General features: G+C 32.8%; 2 protein-coding genes across 2 annotated transcripts; one reads left to right on the top strand and one right to left on the bottom strand.

Annotated features, from left to right (window-relative positions):
• Positions 1 to 13150: 13150 nt before the first annotated feature.
• LOC131846546 (proteasome assembly chaperone 2) lies at positions 13151 to 14027 on the bottom strand. Its single transcript, XM_059195881.1, has one exon. It carries the CDS (start codon positions 13904 to 13906, stop codon positions 13166 to 13168), a length of 741 nt encoding a protein of 246 aa, XP_059051864.1. The 5' UTR covers positions 13907 to 14027; the 3' UTR covers positions 13151 to 13165.
• Positions 14028 to 14806: 779 nt separating this feature from the next.
• On the top strand, positions 14807 to 18062 carry LOC131846456 (peroxisomal biogenesis factor 3). Its single transcript, XM_059195768.1, has 2 exons — positions 14807 to 15129; positions 15407 to 18062. Exon 2 carries the CDS (start codon positions 15631 to 15633, stop codon positions 16750 to 16752), a length of 1122 nt encoding a protein of 373 aa, XP_059051751.1. The 5' UTR covers positions 14807 to 15129; positions 15407 to 15630; the 3' UTR covers positions 16753 to 18062.
• The last annotated feature ends 2488 nt before the right edge of the window (positions 18063 to 20550 follow it).

Below are 20550 nucleotides of genomic sequence, written 5' to 3'. Positions count from 1 at the left end.
TTACACATACATAACGTTAAAAATATATGAAATTATTACTGTTTAAAATTTTAAAATTTTTATTTAATTTAGATATTATTACACATTTTATGACGTTCACATAATACAATATCAGCAATTAGGATATTACAATAGTCCGTCTCTTGTTATTGTGCATATGGCAAATACTATGGCAGAAGTAGAGCTTGAATCGTTAAACTTGACTTGATTGCTATGGAGTACATACAGTGACTCACAAAAATGCCCCAATGATGTGTAGCTCGACACAAAAAGTAGTCAAACTCAATAAATTCAATAGATGCACAACTGATACTTTAGTATGTAATAGTGCTCCCATTGAGCTATTAAACAATATAAGTTGCATGATTATTACTAAACTAGTTATGACATTACAATGATTACAAAGTTAAAAACGCATTGGGGCATTTTTGACCGTTTGATCAAATTTCACAACATCTCATTTTATTTCCTCATTTCAGTCTTTTGTATGTCCCCCACGAGCTCGGAGAAGCGCCTGCACTCTCTCTGGCATACTGTCGATCAGTCTACTGCAATCTTCCTTGCTTACCTCATTCCAGATTCTCTGAAACTTAGCCCACATCTGGTCTTTGTTTTTCGGTCGTCTTGGGTCAATTGCAAGACGAATCTTGACCTTCTGCCACATATGCTCGATTGGATTCATGTCAGGAGATTGCGGAGGCCATGCCAGAACCTTTAGACGCAGGTCTCGGAGACATTTTCGGGTCGCCAAAGCTGTATGCTTTGGGTCATTATCGTGCTGAAAGATGACGCGTGACTTTTCAAAGCCATACCATTCAATGGTCTGGAGAAGTTCCTCTTTAAGGATGCCTTGATAGAGCACCGAGTTCACAGATGTTATCAGATCGAAGCTTGGCCTTCTTGAGTGTCCGACGTATAGTTTCGGCACTTGTGGAGACGTCCATGGCATTGGTAAGGTGTCGTTGGACCTCTACGGCAGTATCCATGGCCCCCGAACTGATAAGCCTCACCACATACCGGGCACTGGACTCTGATAACTTCCTTGGGCGCCCTTTTGAGGGTGGGGCAACATGTTCCTTTCGTATCCTAGCAACAGTAGACTTACTCACGGAAAGTTCTTGGGCCACCCTACGGGTGGATACGCCTTCGTTAATTCGCTTGATAACTTCGGATTTGAGGGCAGGAGAAATAGGCATCATGGTCAGCAAGTTGTATGAAAAGTATTGGATGAGAGAGGGAGGAAGTAGATATATTTCCAGTTAGCTATTCGAGTGTTTTTATCTTCAGTGGATAGGTAGATCGAACGGAATATCACATATATCGCGAGATTGTCCTAAACGGTCAAAAATGCCCCAATAGTTTTTATATTTCACAGTGGCATAAGTTCATAGCCAGCCAATAGTAATTCATCAGTGGCGGCTTATTCGAAAGCCAAGAAGCAGGGCTATCACATACTAGCAGTTCAGGTTTATTAATTGTATCCTCACATCATAACAGGCGATGGAATGCGAAATGGTCAAACATTGGGGCATTTTTGTGAGTCACTGTATGAGAATAATTAATTACAAGTACCGCAAAAACAAGTCATGATCTTTCTCCCTGGAGCGTTAGAAGAGAGTAATTATTTACAAATAAGAATAATGTATTCAGAGGAGATAGGAACGGAATAAATATACATCCGAGAAAGGTATGCCTAAATATCAGTAAGGCCTTCTACTCACAGTATTATGACTAATGGCGCCTAATATATAATCTGACCACGTCGCCATTGAATTAATATGTAATTAAAAAACAATTACTGAAATACCCAATAAAAGATAGACCACTAGCTTTTTGTCGAGTTTAAAGTCAAACGCTAGTGCTCGTTACATATGCATTTAATAAATGTGCCTAATGAAAAATAAAAAGCTTACATTCGTTTCAAAGAAGTTAATCACTTGATACATAAAATTAAATAATTCATGCATTACACATGTACCTACATCACGCTAGTCTTCTATTGGTGTGGATAGAAACAAAAGACTGCGAAATGCTCTTGTTCAAACAGAGCTAACATTTTGCTTCCTGCGTATTTATCAACTTATTCATACTTATATAAAGCTTGTTGGTTATGGGGTCTTTTGATATAGCCCATTTCGACATGTGGCCCACTTGGCTAACGCATTTCTTTATAGCAGTCACCAATAAACTAAGAACAATATCTCGACAAACAGCCTGCTTTGTAATGTAGCGTACGTGACTAATAACTAACATTATTGTAGAAATAGTAAATTATTGCAGTATACATTACTAGGTATGAAAGCATAACAGTTTAGTTCCCCGGAATGGTTATAGGTATATATGGTAATACATGTTACGTACCAGGCATTTCACATGACAACTAGATCTCCCTCGTGCAGTTCATGTATGTAGGTGAAAGCAGCCATATTTCATTAGAAAAACAGTCAACATGTCCACATGTTACAAATCTATACATATACATTAAATTGGAGTGTCTGTTTGTAATATTGAAATAACCGTTTTTTACTACATGCATATGAATATATATTTATTTTAGAAAAATAATATTATATTCCACGCAAACGAAGTCGCGGGAACAGCTCGTATAAAATGTAAACTTACCTCATGTACAATGTATTCCGCGCCTAAGAACGGTGATGATATGGGGAGGAGTCGAGCGAGCCGACACATTAATTGGCAATTTCCGCGGCCCGCTGCCCGCCAACCATCTTTGCATTACTCATCTGCACAGATATCGGATAATGACGTTCATTAGCGAGCCCATCTTTGATTATCTGACTGGGGCACATTAATGATTGTTATCAAAAACAGACCTGTAAGTTCCATTAGGAGTTGTTCAATGCCTCCGTAGGTAATGAAAAATATTCATTCTGAAGAGGCCACAAAATGTCTACATTGTACGAATTTTACACAATACAATTCAAAAGTGATTATAGATTTATTTGAATAAAAATAATGAGATGAACTTTTTTAATTATGTTTACATATAATATTCAGTTATTTTTTATTATAATTAATTATAAAGAAATAATAGATAAATAAGCAAATGTATTAAATAACTATCAGAATCACTATGTGATATAAATACAGTAATGGAATCTTACTGAAAATAGGCAGGTCCAGGTTTCTAAGAATATATAGGTATATGTAATACGTATTGGTATAATTCCCAAAACAATATCTTAATAATGAAACATGTCGCAGACAGGCGGGTTGCAAGAGGGATAACGTATTCCACCGGGCCTGAGTCGTGTGCTTTAGAAACAACAAACAATTTACATCTCTCTGTTCGAGGACTCCATGAAAAAGGTCGTCTTGATTGAATTGTCCGACATGAACATTTTGACTTATTTAACTTCGTACATATTTATTAAACCAATATTATCAATCACGACCCTGTTGCTAACCTATGTACATAGGGTACGTATTTAGTTTTATTATCATCAATTAAATATCTACATATATTTAAACCTTTAAAGAGATTCGATCAATGTTAATAAAATGAAAGTTGTTTCCCAATAAACAATTAACTTCGATTTAATTAAAAGTTAATATTACATATCGTATATTATCTATATGTATATTTACGCCGGACCCCTGAACTAATTCCATAACGTCTTTTTCAAAATAAATAATTATTCTGTACTTAGAAAGTCAAATTAGATAACATAAAATCCAAAGTACAAAAGATTAGACGAACGATTAATTATTTCATGAAAATGACAGTCCCACAAAAGACGATTATACAAATTAACGACAAATTATTTCGGAAACAGATGCTGTAATATTGTTGGATGAAAACAATTTTATCGGTTCAATTAAAACTTTGCGATGCAAATAGCTTACTAGCCTTCACGGCGTATAATTGCAAGTGTCACTCATAGCTTCCCGCCGTTGTCTCTGCTATTTATGCTCGGAACTGTGTTACTCAAAACCTTTTATGCGGATAATACCGAAGCCGAAATTAACTTTCAACGAATGTCTATAAGTTCAGTCATTATTAGTTGCATGATAAGGCTTCCAATTATCATAATTTGAATTAATTATTTCGCCCACGTTTAGGTTCAACTGAAGACCTTGCCATTTCTTCATTACTTTGATTTTTAATAAAACCTTAAAGTACCTATTTAATTTAAATAGTTACACTAATAAAATACAAAGCTAGGGGTATGTAGCAAAGTCAGAATAAAATTGTGACTTGGAAAATATTGCATTTCATTTATTATTAGTAGGAGTAGTAAAGTTAAAAACAAAATAGTGTTGAAAACGGAAAGTAGTTCAATTAGGCACGAGACCTTGTCAATGACAGTTAATTTGTACTAAGAGTACCTACAACTATAATAGTTATATGAATTGTACTAACTTCATCTGCTATCGCAACTACAGATGGTACATTTTTAAGTATAGTTGATGTATATCAACTATATCGTGTTGGAGTTACTCCAAATGTAATAAGGTTAGTGGCCTAAAATTTTCCTTAGTAGGCAATTTCGACGAATTGACTCGCTTCCATTTTGTATTGGCAGGGTATGTAATTGTATGGTATGTACTATTACTTGTGAAAATAAAGTTGTCTTTCATTTTGTGTCACGATAGAAATACATTTTTAGGATTCTTACACTAAATTGTGAACAGAGCCTTTATGATGCAATTTTGTAGTAGCGGTCCATCCCTATATGTAACAATTATCTACTATAATAAACTTTTGTACATAAATAAAATTAGTTGACATAATTATTTCAAAGTAGTTACCTAAAATGTTTGGCCGGGCCCTATTACAATTATAAATTAAATTATATTTACAATTAGCGCTTTACCAGAGTGTCTTATAATTTTGTACAATTTTGGATAATCAGTATGAAAATAGATTATAGTTTCACCCAGGCCAAATATAACGCCAAATAAGAATAAACTTTAGAGAAATATCATTTGAAGTGTTAGTAATAATATGACAAGTGTAGGTATATTATACCTTTAGACATCAGTTATAATAATGCTAGTCGTCAAAGCATATGCTGTGTTATATTCTGTGTAGTCCATGGCAAGTAGTCTTTTAGATGACCGTAAATTTGTATATCAGCAGTGACATCGAGCTTATTGTAAAACCAAATCGTAAAAAATAAATGTAAAATATAAATACAAAAACTGGCTTTAAATATAATCACAAACTCAAGAGTAGGTACAATATTAACAACCTAAATCTATTCATTGTCACGGACAATCTTTTGAATGTATTTGAGAAAAACCAAGCCCGGGTTGGAAAACATAAAAAGGCATAATAAAAATAAATATTGTGATTACTTTTACTGCTTTTGTGTACTGAATATCTATAGAAGTTTTTATTTTGTATTACATCGTGGTCTGCTACCCTAACGTATAGACCCAAACTTCGTGTGTTCAATTGTGCTCGATACGAAAACATTGTGTTGCAGAAATATAAGTACATATATTTCTAACTGACGCTACATTGGTGTAAACCCTGACAACAAGATTAATAAGAAAGTCGAGTGGTAGGTTTGCCCATTGCCATATTCGATCGCATATACTCAATGAAATGTGGTCATGACGTGACATATGTATATAACAGTCGTGAAGTTAAGTATATGTACCTACTTGAATTTTGCAATAGGTAAATTAATTAGCTAGAATGATTTTTTTCTATATAAATTTTACCCCATTCTAGAGGATTTTTTTAATGGACATGATATCTACATCTAGCGGTAACGGTAGAGGATGAATCTACCTTAATTTCTTGAATTAATTTAGTTTTTTCTTGGTCTTTCCGTCGCCAGTTAGCAGATATATAAATTGACATCGGCGTAAGTAGGGGTAGTAAACAACTAAGCCACTCTCTCGCTCTGCTCTATAGATAATTTTTATAATTATTTCATTATAAAACAGTAGCAAGTAAATTAAGTACGTCATATCCGTGTACATATAGATGCGGCGTAAAACTTTAACGTTGAAAGCGTGTAATTTCACGATAAATTGGCAGAATTTGTCACTCGATTGAACGCGCTAAATTCCCGCGCCTGTCGGAGCGACGTAATACCACTCATCTGGTCGTGCATTTGTCATCAGCATCTCATAAATTCGTGGACAGAATTATTGATAGCGCCACTTTGTACTATTATTAGATTCGAATAATCGAACGATCAAAATGGGATTTTGACATGCCTATCGGATTGCTACATTTTTGTTAGCTAGTAGGTAAGTATATATACAACGAAAATCTAACTTAATTGCTTCTTCCTTATCCCATTTATTTGGGGTCGGCGTAATATGTTTTTCTCTTCCATTCATCTCGTTATTTACTCCCTTTCTCACCATATCATCTTTCACACAGTCCATCCATCTCTTTTTCGGTCTTTCTCTACCCTTATAACCATCCACACATGTAACACCTTCCTTAGGATATGATCTTCTTTCCTACGCATTACATGCTTATACTGCGATAGACGATTACTCTTTAACCTCTCCGACACCGGCGCCACTTTTATACTTCCTCTGATGTATTCATCACAACGAAAATCTAACTATATTAAATAAACTGAATAATAATGCTTGTGATATATGTCATACTCCTACTATCGAATAATTTTTATAAAAAGGGTATAAAATGTTTGCTTTAGGCACTAATATATCGTAGATACTTTCATATATACTAATATATTATTGCTACCAGTACTGAATAAACTTACTTATTTATCTAAATATTCACGCTGACAGTTGTACCTACGTTTACCTTAATATTGCTGTCAGTGCAGCTGTTGAGGTGACTCGTTTTAGCCTAAATAAATAAAGCATATCGTGATACATTTTAAAGCGGGTCAGTGAGTCAGAACGGGTGGCAAGTGAGTGGAAAGTGGGGGTCCTTTAATTGATTCGGCGCGAGATCGCTTTGGCCACCAGAGATAAGCGAACATTTTTAACTGAGCCTTTGTTTAAAAAATGAAGACTTTAGCCGGTCGGCTGGGACTCCGTAAACAGGCGACCTCTTTTTTATAGAAATGAAGCTTTTAGGAATGTTGTGAATAATTCGTTCGCAACGGAAATTTTGTAATTTTTATATGTATTTATTTTCGCTTTTATATGCATTAAGATGTTGAGGAGTGCTTTGTAGGAACACGTTTTCAAGAAAAGCTCTCATTTGAAATATACCTAAAAGGCGTAGCAACTTTCCTAGGCATATAAGTACATATATATATATATATATTACGAGATATGTCGGGTTATATTAAATTAATACTTTAGCAAATATTATATTATTATTACTGTATATGTAATAACATATATTACATTTCTCGGTTATTTTATATTGAAAGACTGCAACAATTACATGTATGTATAAGTATTTTGTTCGTTTACCAACACAGAAACCACAATGTTTTCTTAAGAAACGTTACAGGATATAATTGATAACAGCAATTTATATTCATTTACTAGATCACATAAAGTCAATAATTGCAGCTTTACCCTGACTGAAAAAATGTTATAGTAGTAGTGATTCCACCCGTATTCACTACGAATTGACCACGATGTGTTTCCAGTATTAACGTTGCTAGCTATGGGGTTAGCACTAAAAATCTATAGGTATGTACGTATTTACCTCTCGCATCTGGATAAAAACACAATAAGAGATCATCTGTTGCGTCTGAGTTAACCTGCTGAGGCGTTGCAGACAAAAGATTCCCTTCATCTTAAACACGTAACACAAAGAAATGTTAAATATTAAATAATGAAAAATTCCATTTTCAGCCAGATAACACAAAGAGATTCCTAGAACAACGAATATTTAATAGTTTGCCCGGAAAACATTCTTAATGCAATATTCACCTGAATGTAGACAATTCCAATATTGTGATATTCACATTCGTGAAAGAACTGCTACTTCGTACGATTTTGTTTTACTTTCACTCTGTGGATATAAGAATTTATCACACTAAACGGTTCAGCCTTGCGTTCCAATCTGCAAAACAATTTCCAATTTGGAGGGATGAAATTCGATTAAGGAGGGATAAAGCGGTCATTGTAAACAGGACGCAAAGGTTATTTGATACTCACCTATATTTAGATGCTATTTTAGATATAGGTGTTACCTCAGAACGCTCCACTATTTTATACCAGTTCTAGTATATGAAATATGTAGTAGGTATATTTGTTTATTATTTTTAACCAGATATTGGTACCTCATGATGTTGCTTCCTTGCGTTGAAAAAATATCATATAAGATAAGGCCTGTCTGTGTAGAAAATTTCATTGAAACTTGTCTAGCTTAATTGTGATTGAAAAAAAAAACATCGTTACAAATGTTTTGTTGCATCTTGAGTCCACATTATGTTAATTTCTTTAATAAGTATTTTCAGCTGATTGTTGACCTTGTAGCGGTAAAGTTATAATATATAATAAATAACTTGAAAAAATAAAGGTAAATCATATTCTGTTACCTAAATATGATGATATAATTTTACCTTTATTATCCACACATTTATCCAGAAATGTCTTAATTAATTTCAACACGAAACAATTAGTACTGGTTCCATTTTAATGACTTCACAAACAAATAAGTTAGGTATAACCTATTATTATTCTGAACAGCACGTGTACGAAGTCACTGGTACATATAGTAGTTACGAATACGGATTCTGGAAATCTATAACACAATTGTACAGATAATTTTTAAAACAAATACTTATTATTTATGTCTAAATTGGGCATAGCAATTTTATTACAGCAAAAACAAGACATATACTTACTTATATACCTATACTCGTATCCTTTAACGAACCCGAAAATTCATGGAGGGGTGGCAAATGAAATATTCAAATTTCATTTCAACATTATGCTTTATTTAAATATCTTCATTACATTGATCTTTGTTTATTGTCTCGACCTTGTTCGTATTATGTTTGTAAATGTTCGTAAATTTCGACTTATTATTCATGGTTGTGATAAAAAATATTGTAGTTTAATTATGACACCACTTGGAACCCCTCCAATCGATCCCCCGTGCAATTCAAACAGTGATCGAAATTACGTCGACCTGAGCAGAGGTTCCAACCCCTAGCGATGCCTTCAGACTAAAGTCGTATCCATCAAGCGGGACTTTAGCGTTTTAGTCGTTCCGTTTGTTAAGACTTTCCGCGGCTCGGAAAGCCATCTGCACTCGCCCCGTGAAGCTATAAAATCCAGATGCGTCCAACAGCATTGGAGTAGTCCGAAAAAAACTGCATAGAAAACATACTAGATACAGGGGGTGAGAGTACAATCACTGTGTAAATGACATATTACCTTTATTTTTATATATATAAGGAGCTTATAAAACGATAAGTGATTACCACCGTCTATGAACCCTCGAGCAAATATACAAGTGCATATGGTTCAATCGTTGCCATTCCAGTGGACTAAGATAATATATCAATCTGTAGTCTGTGGTGCTGTTCATATGCTTGTTATAGGCGACGGTTGCCATGTATTATGCAAGGTAAGCCGTCGGCTTGCTTGTCAATACTTGCCGCGTTTCTGTAAAGTAGCCAGTAAATAAATAAATAACCGTGGACAATTCACACAGCGCCATCTAGTCCCACGGTAAGCAGATCTTGGGTTACTCTTGCACGAACAGATAACTTTTATGCCATGATTAGAAATAAAACCTGCATGTTTATGTAATTAGAACATGCTGTAACTCTAACAACAATCTGAAAACATTGCTGAAAAAAATATGATTTACCAATAATACAACATTTTGTTAATGTACTTACATAAGTACATAGATAAGAAACTATACTATTACATTAGAAAACATATTACTAACAAATGAGCCATTATCTGCCTTTACACAACAATCTTTTTCACGTGTGATCAAGGGCATCCGCGATTTAGCGCGGGAAAGTCAGCGCGTGAAATTGTGAGTAATTTGGATGTCTATTTTTGTGTTCGCTCTTTGGCGCCCGATAGCGCTGTATGTTAAATGTTATTTCACTTTCTTTTAAAATTTTATTTCTTATTTCACAGTATTTATTTTTATAATTATATTTTTGCATCAGATGCCCTCTATTTTGAAGTGATAATTAATTATTTAAAAAAAGCGCTAAAACACGCACGGTTTAAAAACACGGGAATGTGCAAGTTGGCGGCGCGCATGGTCTGTTTCATTCTCTTTGTGTACCTTTACATTACATTCTTTCCTGCGTGAAAACCTATTCACGCATGATAGAGCGCACGTGTAAAAGAAGCCATTGATTCCATAATAAACATATTTATTATTATTACAAAACGCAAAAAAACATTAAAGAAATTCCTACTATAATAGTATCAAAATTATATAATGAAAAATAATATGAAACTATGCAAACTGACCCGACGACAGTACGGTTTTGTGTCCGGAAAAGCGGTAATGTTTGGCCCTCGAAGCGACTATTTTGCGGTCGTTGCGTACAATTTTAGTTGAAACTAGCAGAACCTGCGACTTCGTCCGCGTGGAATATAACTTTTCTCAAAATAAATATTTTTTTAAATGAAAGGTGGTGGTTTAAACTAAGGTACTCGTCATCACAACAGCTATCTGCAAGTGAAAGTTAAATAATAATGGTCCAGCCATCTCAGAGATTAGGAAACAGGTGGATAAAAATTTTATAAATTATTTTTTGTGTGTGAATACCTTATATTATGCATTTTATGAAAAACTGCTAATTTAAAATGACATATCTACAGTTCGTACTATTTTATTTATGCATATAAATAAAATAGTTGGTACGGTCTGTCTGTAATATTCTTTATGATATTAATAAAATATTTTAATATAATGTCGCCCCAACAAAATGACATACCTACCAGGTTTGCCGAATGTGTATTTATACACATTCGGTAAAGTAGGGATTAATTTATTAATCCCTACTTTTGGTACCCCTTAAATTTCTTTCAAAAAATTATAATTACGACATAAATATTCATATTAATATAATTCTAAGATGTTTCATTCCCTATTTTACTACTGTTTGGGGTTTTTTTTAAATATGGATATGGCCTTGGTAATGCAATACGCTAGCGGGATACCAGTGGAGGATGATAAGATAAGCAAGTATGTACCTATATTTTGTATTTATATGAAGGCTTTCTATTGGTAGTTCATTCAGGGCATGTTTTTTAATAAAGAGAGATGATGGTTATCTATTCGATATTCTACTGTGAATCGAAAATTAACGATAGACTTAATTTAAGTCAAGTAAGTAAGGAGGATCAAAAAATATGGAGGACGTTATACTTTTCCTGTAGTCATAAAATGGGTTCTCGTCTTTTTCAAGATTTTCTGTATGTTTATAAAAATCTCTACATCTCACTCTATTTTCTGATAGATAACTTTACGTTATCTTTATGGGGTCATAAAGTAGTTATTGCTGAGAGGCGATAACGTGCGATTTATAACACTTTAGTTCGCTTGGGGTGGTCCTTGTTTCCAAGCTACAGTAACACATTTGGGCTGGCCCTCGCGTTTATCATTTTTATTCTTGCTTATATCATAGTGCTGACTAAAAGAAACAAGTGAAATACGGTATCAATTCGAAAGGAATGAAAGAAGTGTACTATACGAATAGATTTAAAATTAATTTGTTTACTAACAACAATGTCTATTAATTTTAGTAGGCATTCGACGTAAGCCATATCATTGCAATTGACTTGACATTGTCTTACGTACTTTAATTAAATTCGTTACGATGCTTTTATTATTCAAGAAGGTTGAAATAATCCCAAACTGTTACAGCTACCTAATTGTGAACGCGGGTCCCTGCCGTAACGTAATATTTTATTAAGGTGTGATGTCTGATATAAATATAAATTGTTGGGGGAGAAGGGATTGTTATTAATAGGCACAAGTTAGTGATATTACTAGCAAGTGTCTTAACAGATCAACCTTCACGCGGTCACCCACTGGAAACCAACGTAATTAATTCCTGGTGCATTCACCACGACGGGGTAACAGACCTGACTTCGTATTCATCCTATTATCCTCCAATAGTGCTTCGCCAACGTATACCATTACCGCAGGAGGGTCGACCATTCCATATTCATATATTAAATGTTATAGGCACATATAATTTGTTGTAAAAAACATGCACTTATGCATACTGACTGTGCCTACACTTGTAATATTTCTGTCAATCTGTCAACCCTCGGCACACTTCCATTTGTTTACGTCTCCACATAACTTAAATTTAAGTTCGGTCTACTTTATGACTCCGTGTCGAATGTACGCGTTACTAATAAGCCATATAGCATACTATCAAATAAACTTACTAATGTAGTTCAATTACACCTATACTCGTATATCCACTACCTAGATACTACAGGAAACAAATAAATTAAGTAACGACACCTCATCATCATCATTATTACATAGTATAGGTTTTTTTAATATGTAGAGTGATTCAAGAGGAAGGTTTATATATATTATAATACATTAACACCCGGGCGAGTAGCTAGTATCTAATATAACGCTACAGTGGTATGACCACCGCGCTACAGTACCATATCTACGAGTACTTGGACATTTTAGTTAGATGATTGTTATAAGTCATGCCACACCATTTAATAATAATTTATAATATAAATTTACGATGACGTTACGCAACACTTGACGTGCCATTTAGTTCGGTAAATTTGAATACAATGCGGCTGGGGGCAAGTCTACCACAGTCCCTCTCCCTAATTTTTGGTTAGTTGTCGGTGTTTTGCTCCACCAGAGAAATTGACCAGATTTGAATTATTTATAGATTATATATATACATATAATTATTGTAAATATGTATATATCTTACATCTATGTTGAATATAATATATATATATATATATATATATATATATATATATATATATATATATATCGATATGTTTGTTATGTGTAATATATAATTACACATCTTAATGAAATTTGATGAGGATATATTTATTATATGGATTATGTATTATAGGGTTCGATGTGGATGGCCTTATATTTTCAAAAAACAGAATATAAATAGTTAAAAAAAGGCAGGCCTGTGTCATGGGAGGAATGACTCACTGTTGATGATGACAGATCCACTGACACAAGGTTTAGTAATATGACATAAATTAAAAATTAGTAAAACAAAAATTAACGTTAACAATTTTAATAAATATCTCTTGGTGGTGGCCTGCCAAACAAAAGTTTCCAAGAAACTGGCTGCACCATTTGTGACAATAAATCTGATTTCTCTGAAAATAATGTTACAATACTTGACAACTGACTGATCATGTCATAAGCATCAGGAATATTGTCTCCTTCTGAACAATACTTGTATAAAATGAAGCAGGGAATATAGTTTTCTTGACAGACTTCATACAGCAAGGAAGCAAATCCTCCACCATATATCTTTAATGTATCAACACATTTATGTTCTATCCAATTCAAGTCCAACATTTTTTTCTTATGTGAACATGAGTCACTAGACACATATCTAAATGGTGAGGTAGATATGTGTTTATTTTCATGAGCAAAACTACTTGTTAATATAATAAAATCTTTTATGCTCTTCTCTTTGAATTTCCTTACAACTTCTTCTAGAAACTTTCGTGCACTTTTGTAAACAAGTGGGGCTCTTAACTGCAAAACAACAATATTTCTTATTTCACACTTATAAATCTCACAACTGTTTGATATACTGGTTGAATGCAAATTGTAAGGATCATATCCTAATACGGGTATGACAGCTGAGCTATAAACCGATGCAATTTTTTTCATATTTAACGATGAAATTAGCAAGTCACAGGCCAACTGCCCAACATTTCCAACAGCAACACTTGGTAATATCAAACTATATTGACTCAAATCGCTGTCATCAAGAAAGTTCCAAATGCTTGTGTGATCCATAATAATAAGTATTTAGCCTGAAGTTAAATATTTTTCAATTTTCAGTAATTGGTATATTTAGGGTTAGAAAACAAAATTGTAAAATCACTATAAAATAAAAACAATCTAAAAATACCATAGAGAAAGATACAAAGACTAAATTTGACATGTAAAAATAGGCATTGCGACTATCGTTTTGTATCGATATAAGTCATATATTTGGTGCTATTGAATATAAATTGATTTTCAGCTAAATTGGATTAATAATAACTAATTACCTTACATTTCTGAGTAAATTATATTTCAAATTTAAAGAAATATACACCTATTATATAAGGCAATGGAACATTGAAGATTATCTCGAGAAAAAATAAAACTATTTAATTTAGCGAAATATAGTAGTAAATATTCATTTATATTTTTCACAACGTCTTCATTATTTGTTAATTATCAATTTATAAATCCGAATTTAATTTTGATTGTTTTATAATTATATGGAAACTAATTCTCGTATGAGAATTACTCTTCAGAGTAAGGTATTCTGTCTCTTTCCGATATTTTGGCAACAGATACAAATAAAATTGCTATGGTAGAGAACAGCTAAACAGTAATACTTAATTTTCAAAATAGTAGATATTAGTTACATTTAATCATAATTATTTAAAATTTATAAATTAATTTAATAAATTATATCTTCTGACGCTATACTAGCCGAAGTTTCTCTTTTTTCATTATATTGTCATGAACAATAATTCTTAATTAAATAGGTAGATGACTTCAGATACATAATAAATTTGTGTTAGTTTCTCATAAAAAAAATTGAATTTTAATTTTATTATGGAAATCAAAATCAAAAATCAATGACAAGCAGCAATGTAAATATGGAATGACATAATGTCATTTTGCCTTGTCATTCAAATTTACGTTCCTCCTTTTTTGACAATACAATTATTACCTACTGGATACATAATAATTTTCAATCAATTGAATAAATTTAAGCTATCTTATTTTTTTATCTATCTTATATTAACCATCGAACATTAGAATTTTTGAATGGTGGCCATTGAAACTAATTATTATTTTCCTCAGTTATTACATTCTTGCTATTGCTTCAGTCATTCGGTGCCTTTTTTTTATGATAGTACAGAATATGTATTATCGTGCTGATTATGAACGATAAAGAAAGCGTGGATCCGCAGTTACAGGATTTCATAGTAGCTGAAACACAGAAGCAACGTTTTCAGGTTACAATCGTTTTATTATTTTATTGTCAAAGCATTAACAAAATTTAGAAGTAATAACAACGATGTCTTTAATTTTACTATCTAATTATTATTCTCTAGGTCTTTCTGACCTTTGATCTAATTTAATTGTAATCTGTTCAACAATACAAATGTTTTTGTAATACGAATTGCCCATTATAATGAGAATTGTCATCCATTGGGTTATACAAAATTAGCCAATATCTTTCTAATAATTATATAAACAAGTAATACACCAAAATTGTTACAATATTTTCAGGTTCTGGTCCATGGTCTAACAGATACATGTTGGGATACCTGTATGGGATCTCCTACGAACCGTCTCGATTCTAAGACTGAAGTATGTATAATGAACTGTGTTGAAAGATTCATTGATACAACTACATTCATCACTAGACGGCTGATGAACACTACTAAATACCGCTCAGAAGCTCCTCTTGAATTTCAGTAATTTTGAAAACTCAGTATCCTAATATTTCAGCCATGTTTTCTAGTGTTCGAAATTTTCTGCACCGACATCGAAGGAAGTTTTTTATTACCGGTACAGTATTTGGAGGACTGTACATTTTATCAAATTATGCTCAGAGAAAGTTGAGAGAATGGCAAGAGAAAGAAGCTAAAAGGTTCTTTGAGATGACCCGTAAAAAACAGCACTTTGAAAGCACTGAACGTACTTGTACTCAAACCATACTTTCTTTATCAAAAATTGTATCGGAAAGTATATTAGGATTACTAAATACAGAGGAAATAGTCCAAAAATTACAAGAAAACCCTGAAAACAAATTAGCACTATGGGAACAATTGAAGCTCATGATTTTCACTAGAATATGTGTCCTTGTGTATGCTCTAAGCATACTTCAAGTGACATTAAGAGTTCAACTAAATATAGTGGGTGGCTATCTTTACAGAGACTCTGTAAATGACGAGGACCCACTTATAGATAGTGATTTACAGGCAAGATACTTGTCTTTATGCCATCACTTTGTTGGACAAGGTGTTGAGGATTTAGTGAAACAAATTGAGAAGGCTGTGAAAAGAGTAGTAGAACCAGTTTCATTAAAAAAGAAAATCACCTTACAAGAAGTGGAACAATTGTTTTGGTCAATACAAACTATTTTATGCACTGATACAGCAGATGGTGATCCTGTAAAGAAAATGGTACATTACTTGGTTGGACACACAGAAATAAATGAAGCCAGACTAGATACTATGGTCAAAGAAACAATGGATATATTGGAAAGTGATGAAGTGACATCTATTGCAATGTCATCAGTTAGCCGAAGTTTCTCTTCTGTTATTGATGAAATTGCAAACTTATTTGTAAACAAGTCAACTCCAACTACTAAGAATCATCTGGAAATCGATGAACATGTCATAACAAATGGAGCATTGAAATTAGGGGCATCTTCAAATAATTTTGTGGATGTAAATAAGGTGGAATTACACTTTGTCAAGTTGATCCCTGTGGTGAATGAACTAATTACCAAGAATATGTGCAAGGGTAATACTAACATTCCAGATTTATTAACACAGCAACTCACACTTAATGAAAAACTGAAACTACTAGGTGCAAATATTTATGAAGTATTTAGTAGTAGCACATAAAATTTAACCTCATCAGGCTCCTATAAATGTATACTTATAGTGAGACTTACAAATATTTTTATGGTGACTTGTAGCTTTAGCTTATTATGTAGATTCTATTGGTATATGAATCAAATTGCTTTATACTTTATTTAGAGTAGTCTATGGTAATGTTTCGACATATAATTTTGTAATAATACCCATGACTATTAGTGTAGGGGAGGTGTTAAGTTCTTTTTGTAGTATAAAATATTTGGGGGAATAAATATAAATAAAACTTAAATGGCACCAGACAAATATTTCTATTTCATTCCACTGTAATGTTTCAGTTCGTTAGTGATGACCACTTTAAAATCTTATTTATTGAAAAACATTTTGTATAGGCAATAGGGTTGTCATCTTTTGACTTAATTTAATATTAGAAATGTTATCATTAACATTTTTTCTATGACTCTGCCACTACTTTTGTATTACAAGTTTATTTGGAATCAGGCACAAATATCAAACGTGGCTCTTAAATCAATGTAAAACTGTGATTTTGTAAGAATACATTTTTTTTTATTACCTAAACATTTATATATATATAATAATAATGGTAAGATTCGCTAACAGTTTTTGCCTGTTTTTGACTGTCCAGGATGGATCTTTTTTTGTAATTGAAATGACAAACAAGGTGACGGCCCATCTGATGGAAAACGGTAACCGTCACCTTTATACATGCTAAGAGTATCACATACATCACTTTATAATGTGACCGCTATGATACCCCTCATGCGTCGCCATCCTGGAGGACTAAAATGTCAAGGCTCTTCTCAAAGCTAACTGCTGGGCGGTTGAAATATGTAAGACTAAGGTACGCACACACTACACCACTACCATGTATACTCTATTAAATACTACTCTTATGAAATTTCAAAAGGTTCTGTTAAGACATCACGGCTCCAAGATAAATAATGAACTCACTTCATTTTGTAGTATATCCCGTTGAAAATAATATTAAGTACTAAGTTGTACTCGTGCAAGTTCCTACATACTAGTGAGGTGCCTATATAAAAAATGTCTGTTCGTTAATTTCTATAACAAATCAATTACAATAATAAACCGTGTGTACGATAGTCATTACTACAATATTCAAATTTATTTCTGCTCTTGAAAACAGTTCTATAAATGCAGGATAATTAAAGTAAAATTAATATAAACACATACGTAGGTACTTAGTATAGAGTTATATTTTGTGTTTTGTTTTCCTTCAATTGCACTGTTTTTGTAGTGCCAATAATGAAATGTTAAATAAGCTTTTATGTACATATTTACATTAATATATTTTTCATACAACTATTTGTATACATTGTACTTATGCTGAAGAGATAAATAATATGTTTACATTTAAAGTACACGCTAATCTCGGAAACGACTGAAATTATAATTTCACTGCGTTTTTCACCTATATATTGTAGCAAATTATTTTAGTCGCCAATCTGTTTGCTACTGTTAATTTTAAGCATCACATATATAAGATCTTTTTACTGCGAATACCATGTATACATAGTTATGGACTCCGTACTAAGTGATTAAGTAGAATTGAAATATTTCTTGATTGTATTTTAGCCGTCACCAAATGCAGTATAATTTTCCGTATTCACACACAAATTACCTACTTCTTATGTGACTTACAACGAAAATTCAGTTTTGTAACATACATATATACCTAGTACACAACTGAATTTACGATCATTACTTTTACAATCGAAATAATCTACATATAAAAGGTATTACCATATACACTGTATTTGTGCCTACTTAGGTTCTTCAGGTATAATGTTACGAGTTCCAACAATTCATTATAATAAAAATTATGGGCTATTTTTAATTATCATAAATTGTTGGAACTCGTAACATTATAATACCTTATGAACCGAATCCGTCCTCATGATTAATTTTATCGTATCGTATTAAATTTTATTAAAATCCGTTCAAACGTAGCAAGGTAAGAAATAGACACTCGCATAGGTATTAGATGAGTACGGATTCAATGATAGCTTCTAAAACTCAATGTAAATTAAAAATATTGTCCACCGTGGATAAGGTCTATATCCATACAGTTAACTCCGTAGGGATCAAATGTAGGACCTCAATATCTTATCAATCACTTGACCACGAAGCTTCCAGCTACTACACAAACGTATACGTTAACGTACTTATTTTTCAGGTATATATGTGGACACTAAATGAATAATAATATTATTTATTAATAGTAGAATACAACCTGATAACAATATTAGTTTCTTACACTGATTGCTGTACTACTTTGTATCTATTCGTATTCTTTTTATATGATAAACAAGCATTAATGGTATACTCTTGCGGAATATTAGTGAAGAATGATGAGTTGAGATTGAAGTCAAGTCAGTTAACCCATCATGGTGCTTACTTCATTGTTATCCAAAGATGTGAATCTGGATGTTCCGGGTAATAACCGGGACTTATTATCCGATTTAAAAAATATATAAATAAATAAGTACAGCTAAATAGCCTACAAAATTATGCTACAAGCAATAGAAGCGTATAAATAATGCGTGAATAAAAATTGTTGCAAAACGGAGAAAATGTGACGCAGACAAAGCAGCTCGAGTCAATTATTACTAACAACTTTTATACATTTCTGGACTAGCTCTGACCCGTCACTTTTATTTAATTATTATAATATTAACACGTAAGATTTTTACTGACTGCAGTTATTTATATAAGTATATCGAATTCTCGTATAATGCAATCATGCGTCCGTTATAGCACATCGGAGTACATGGTAAAGCATCCTGTACACGTGACTTATATGTATTGAGACAGTGTCATTAGACGACGACGGATCTTTTTTCAACTCCCGAGCAGATGGGTGAAAAAGACCCAACAACGCAACAATTTGTTAGGTATCTCATACCTACTAGAGGTAAAATATAATAAGTTATTTGCGTGGGTACCTCTGTCTTAACTATTTCAGCCATCAAGCAGCTTGCTTTGTCAATTTTTGTTGGAGAGATTGTCAAGTTGGAGAGTGCTTAGGCAGAGAAATTACAGGATAGGATGTATGACATTAGTTGTATAGGATCGCAATGCATGGGTGTCATAATATAGTGCATTCGGTATTGTGGTCCGTTTACATAAGCTATCATTATTGGTTACCGTTAGGTGGACCATAAGCTTGTTTACCACAAAAACCAAAATAAACCGCCGTAAGGGGAGTTTGCTGTGAAGGTTCTTACGGTGGCCGGAGGAAAGGAAGACCACATACATAGATACAAGCAACAGGATGACAATACCAGAAGAATATCATGACGCTACGGACTATAGATAATTTTCATGCTCTATTGAGTTGTTTTATAGAAATAATTTAATATAGCATGTTCATATAATATTAATACTTTTTCGTACTTCTTATCAGGGCTCTCTACTGAACTGATTTTGATGATAAATATCACCTAGAGTAATCTGCGATAATATATATATTAGTTAACATTTTTTCACCTTATCACTTAACTGTAATTGATAAGTAGGAACCTAGTTATTTGCTATAAAAATATTTTGAATTGTCATTTACTTAAGTATGTAATTAGTATATTAGTACGTGAGAATTATTATATTACACTAACGAATGAATGAAACGTATGTTCGTACAAACAGAATGTTTATTCCGTTCCGTTCGAACAGAATGTTTATGTATATTAATATTAATACAAATAAACATTCTGTTCGTACTATACTGGTTGGCGTCCAGAAGTGTATCTTCAAGACACCTGATACAAATGTCAGTCGTATAATTAT

The sequence above is a fragment of the Achroia grisella genome, unplaced genomic scaffold, assembly GCF_030625045.1.
Source record: "Achroia grisella isolate CSIRO2021 unplaced genomic scaffold, CSIRO_AGI_Agris_v1 utg511, whole genome shotgun sequence".
In the NCBI taxonomy this organism is placed as follows: Eukaryota; Metazoa; Arthropoda; class Insecta; order Lepidoptera; family Pyralidae; genus Achroia; species Achroia grisella.
This window is presented reverse-complemented; position numbering and strand designations above follow the sequence as displayed.

What these genes read in the sequence shown, in the direction of transcription:
- LOC131846546 (XM_059195881.1), bottom strand. Translation starts at nt 13,906, where the DNA reads ATGGATCACACAAGCATTTGGAACTTTCTTGATGACAGCGATTTGAGT.
- LOC131846456 (XM_059195768.1), top strand. Translation starts at nt 15,631, where the DNA reads ATGTTTTCTAGTGTTCGAAATTTTCTGCACCGACATCGAAGGAAGTTT.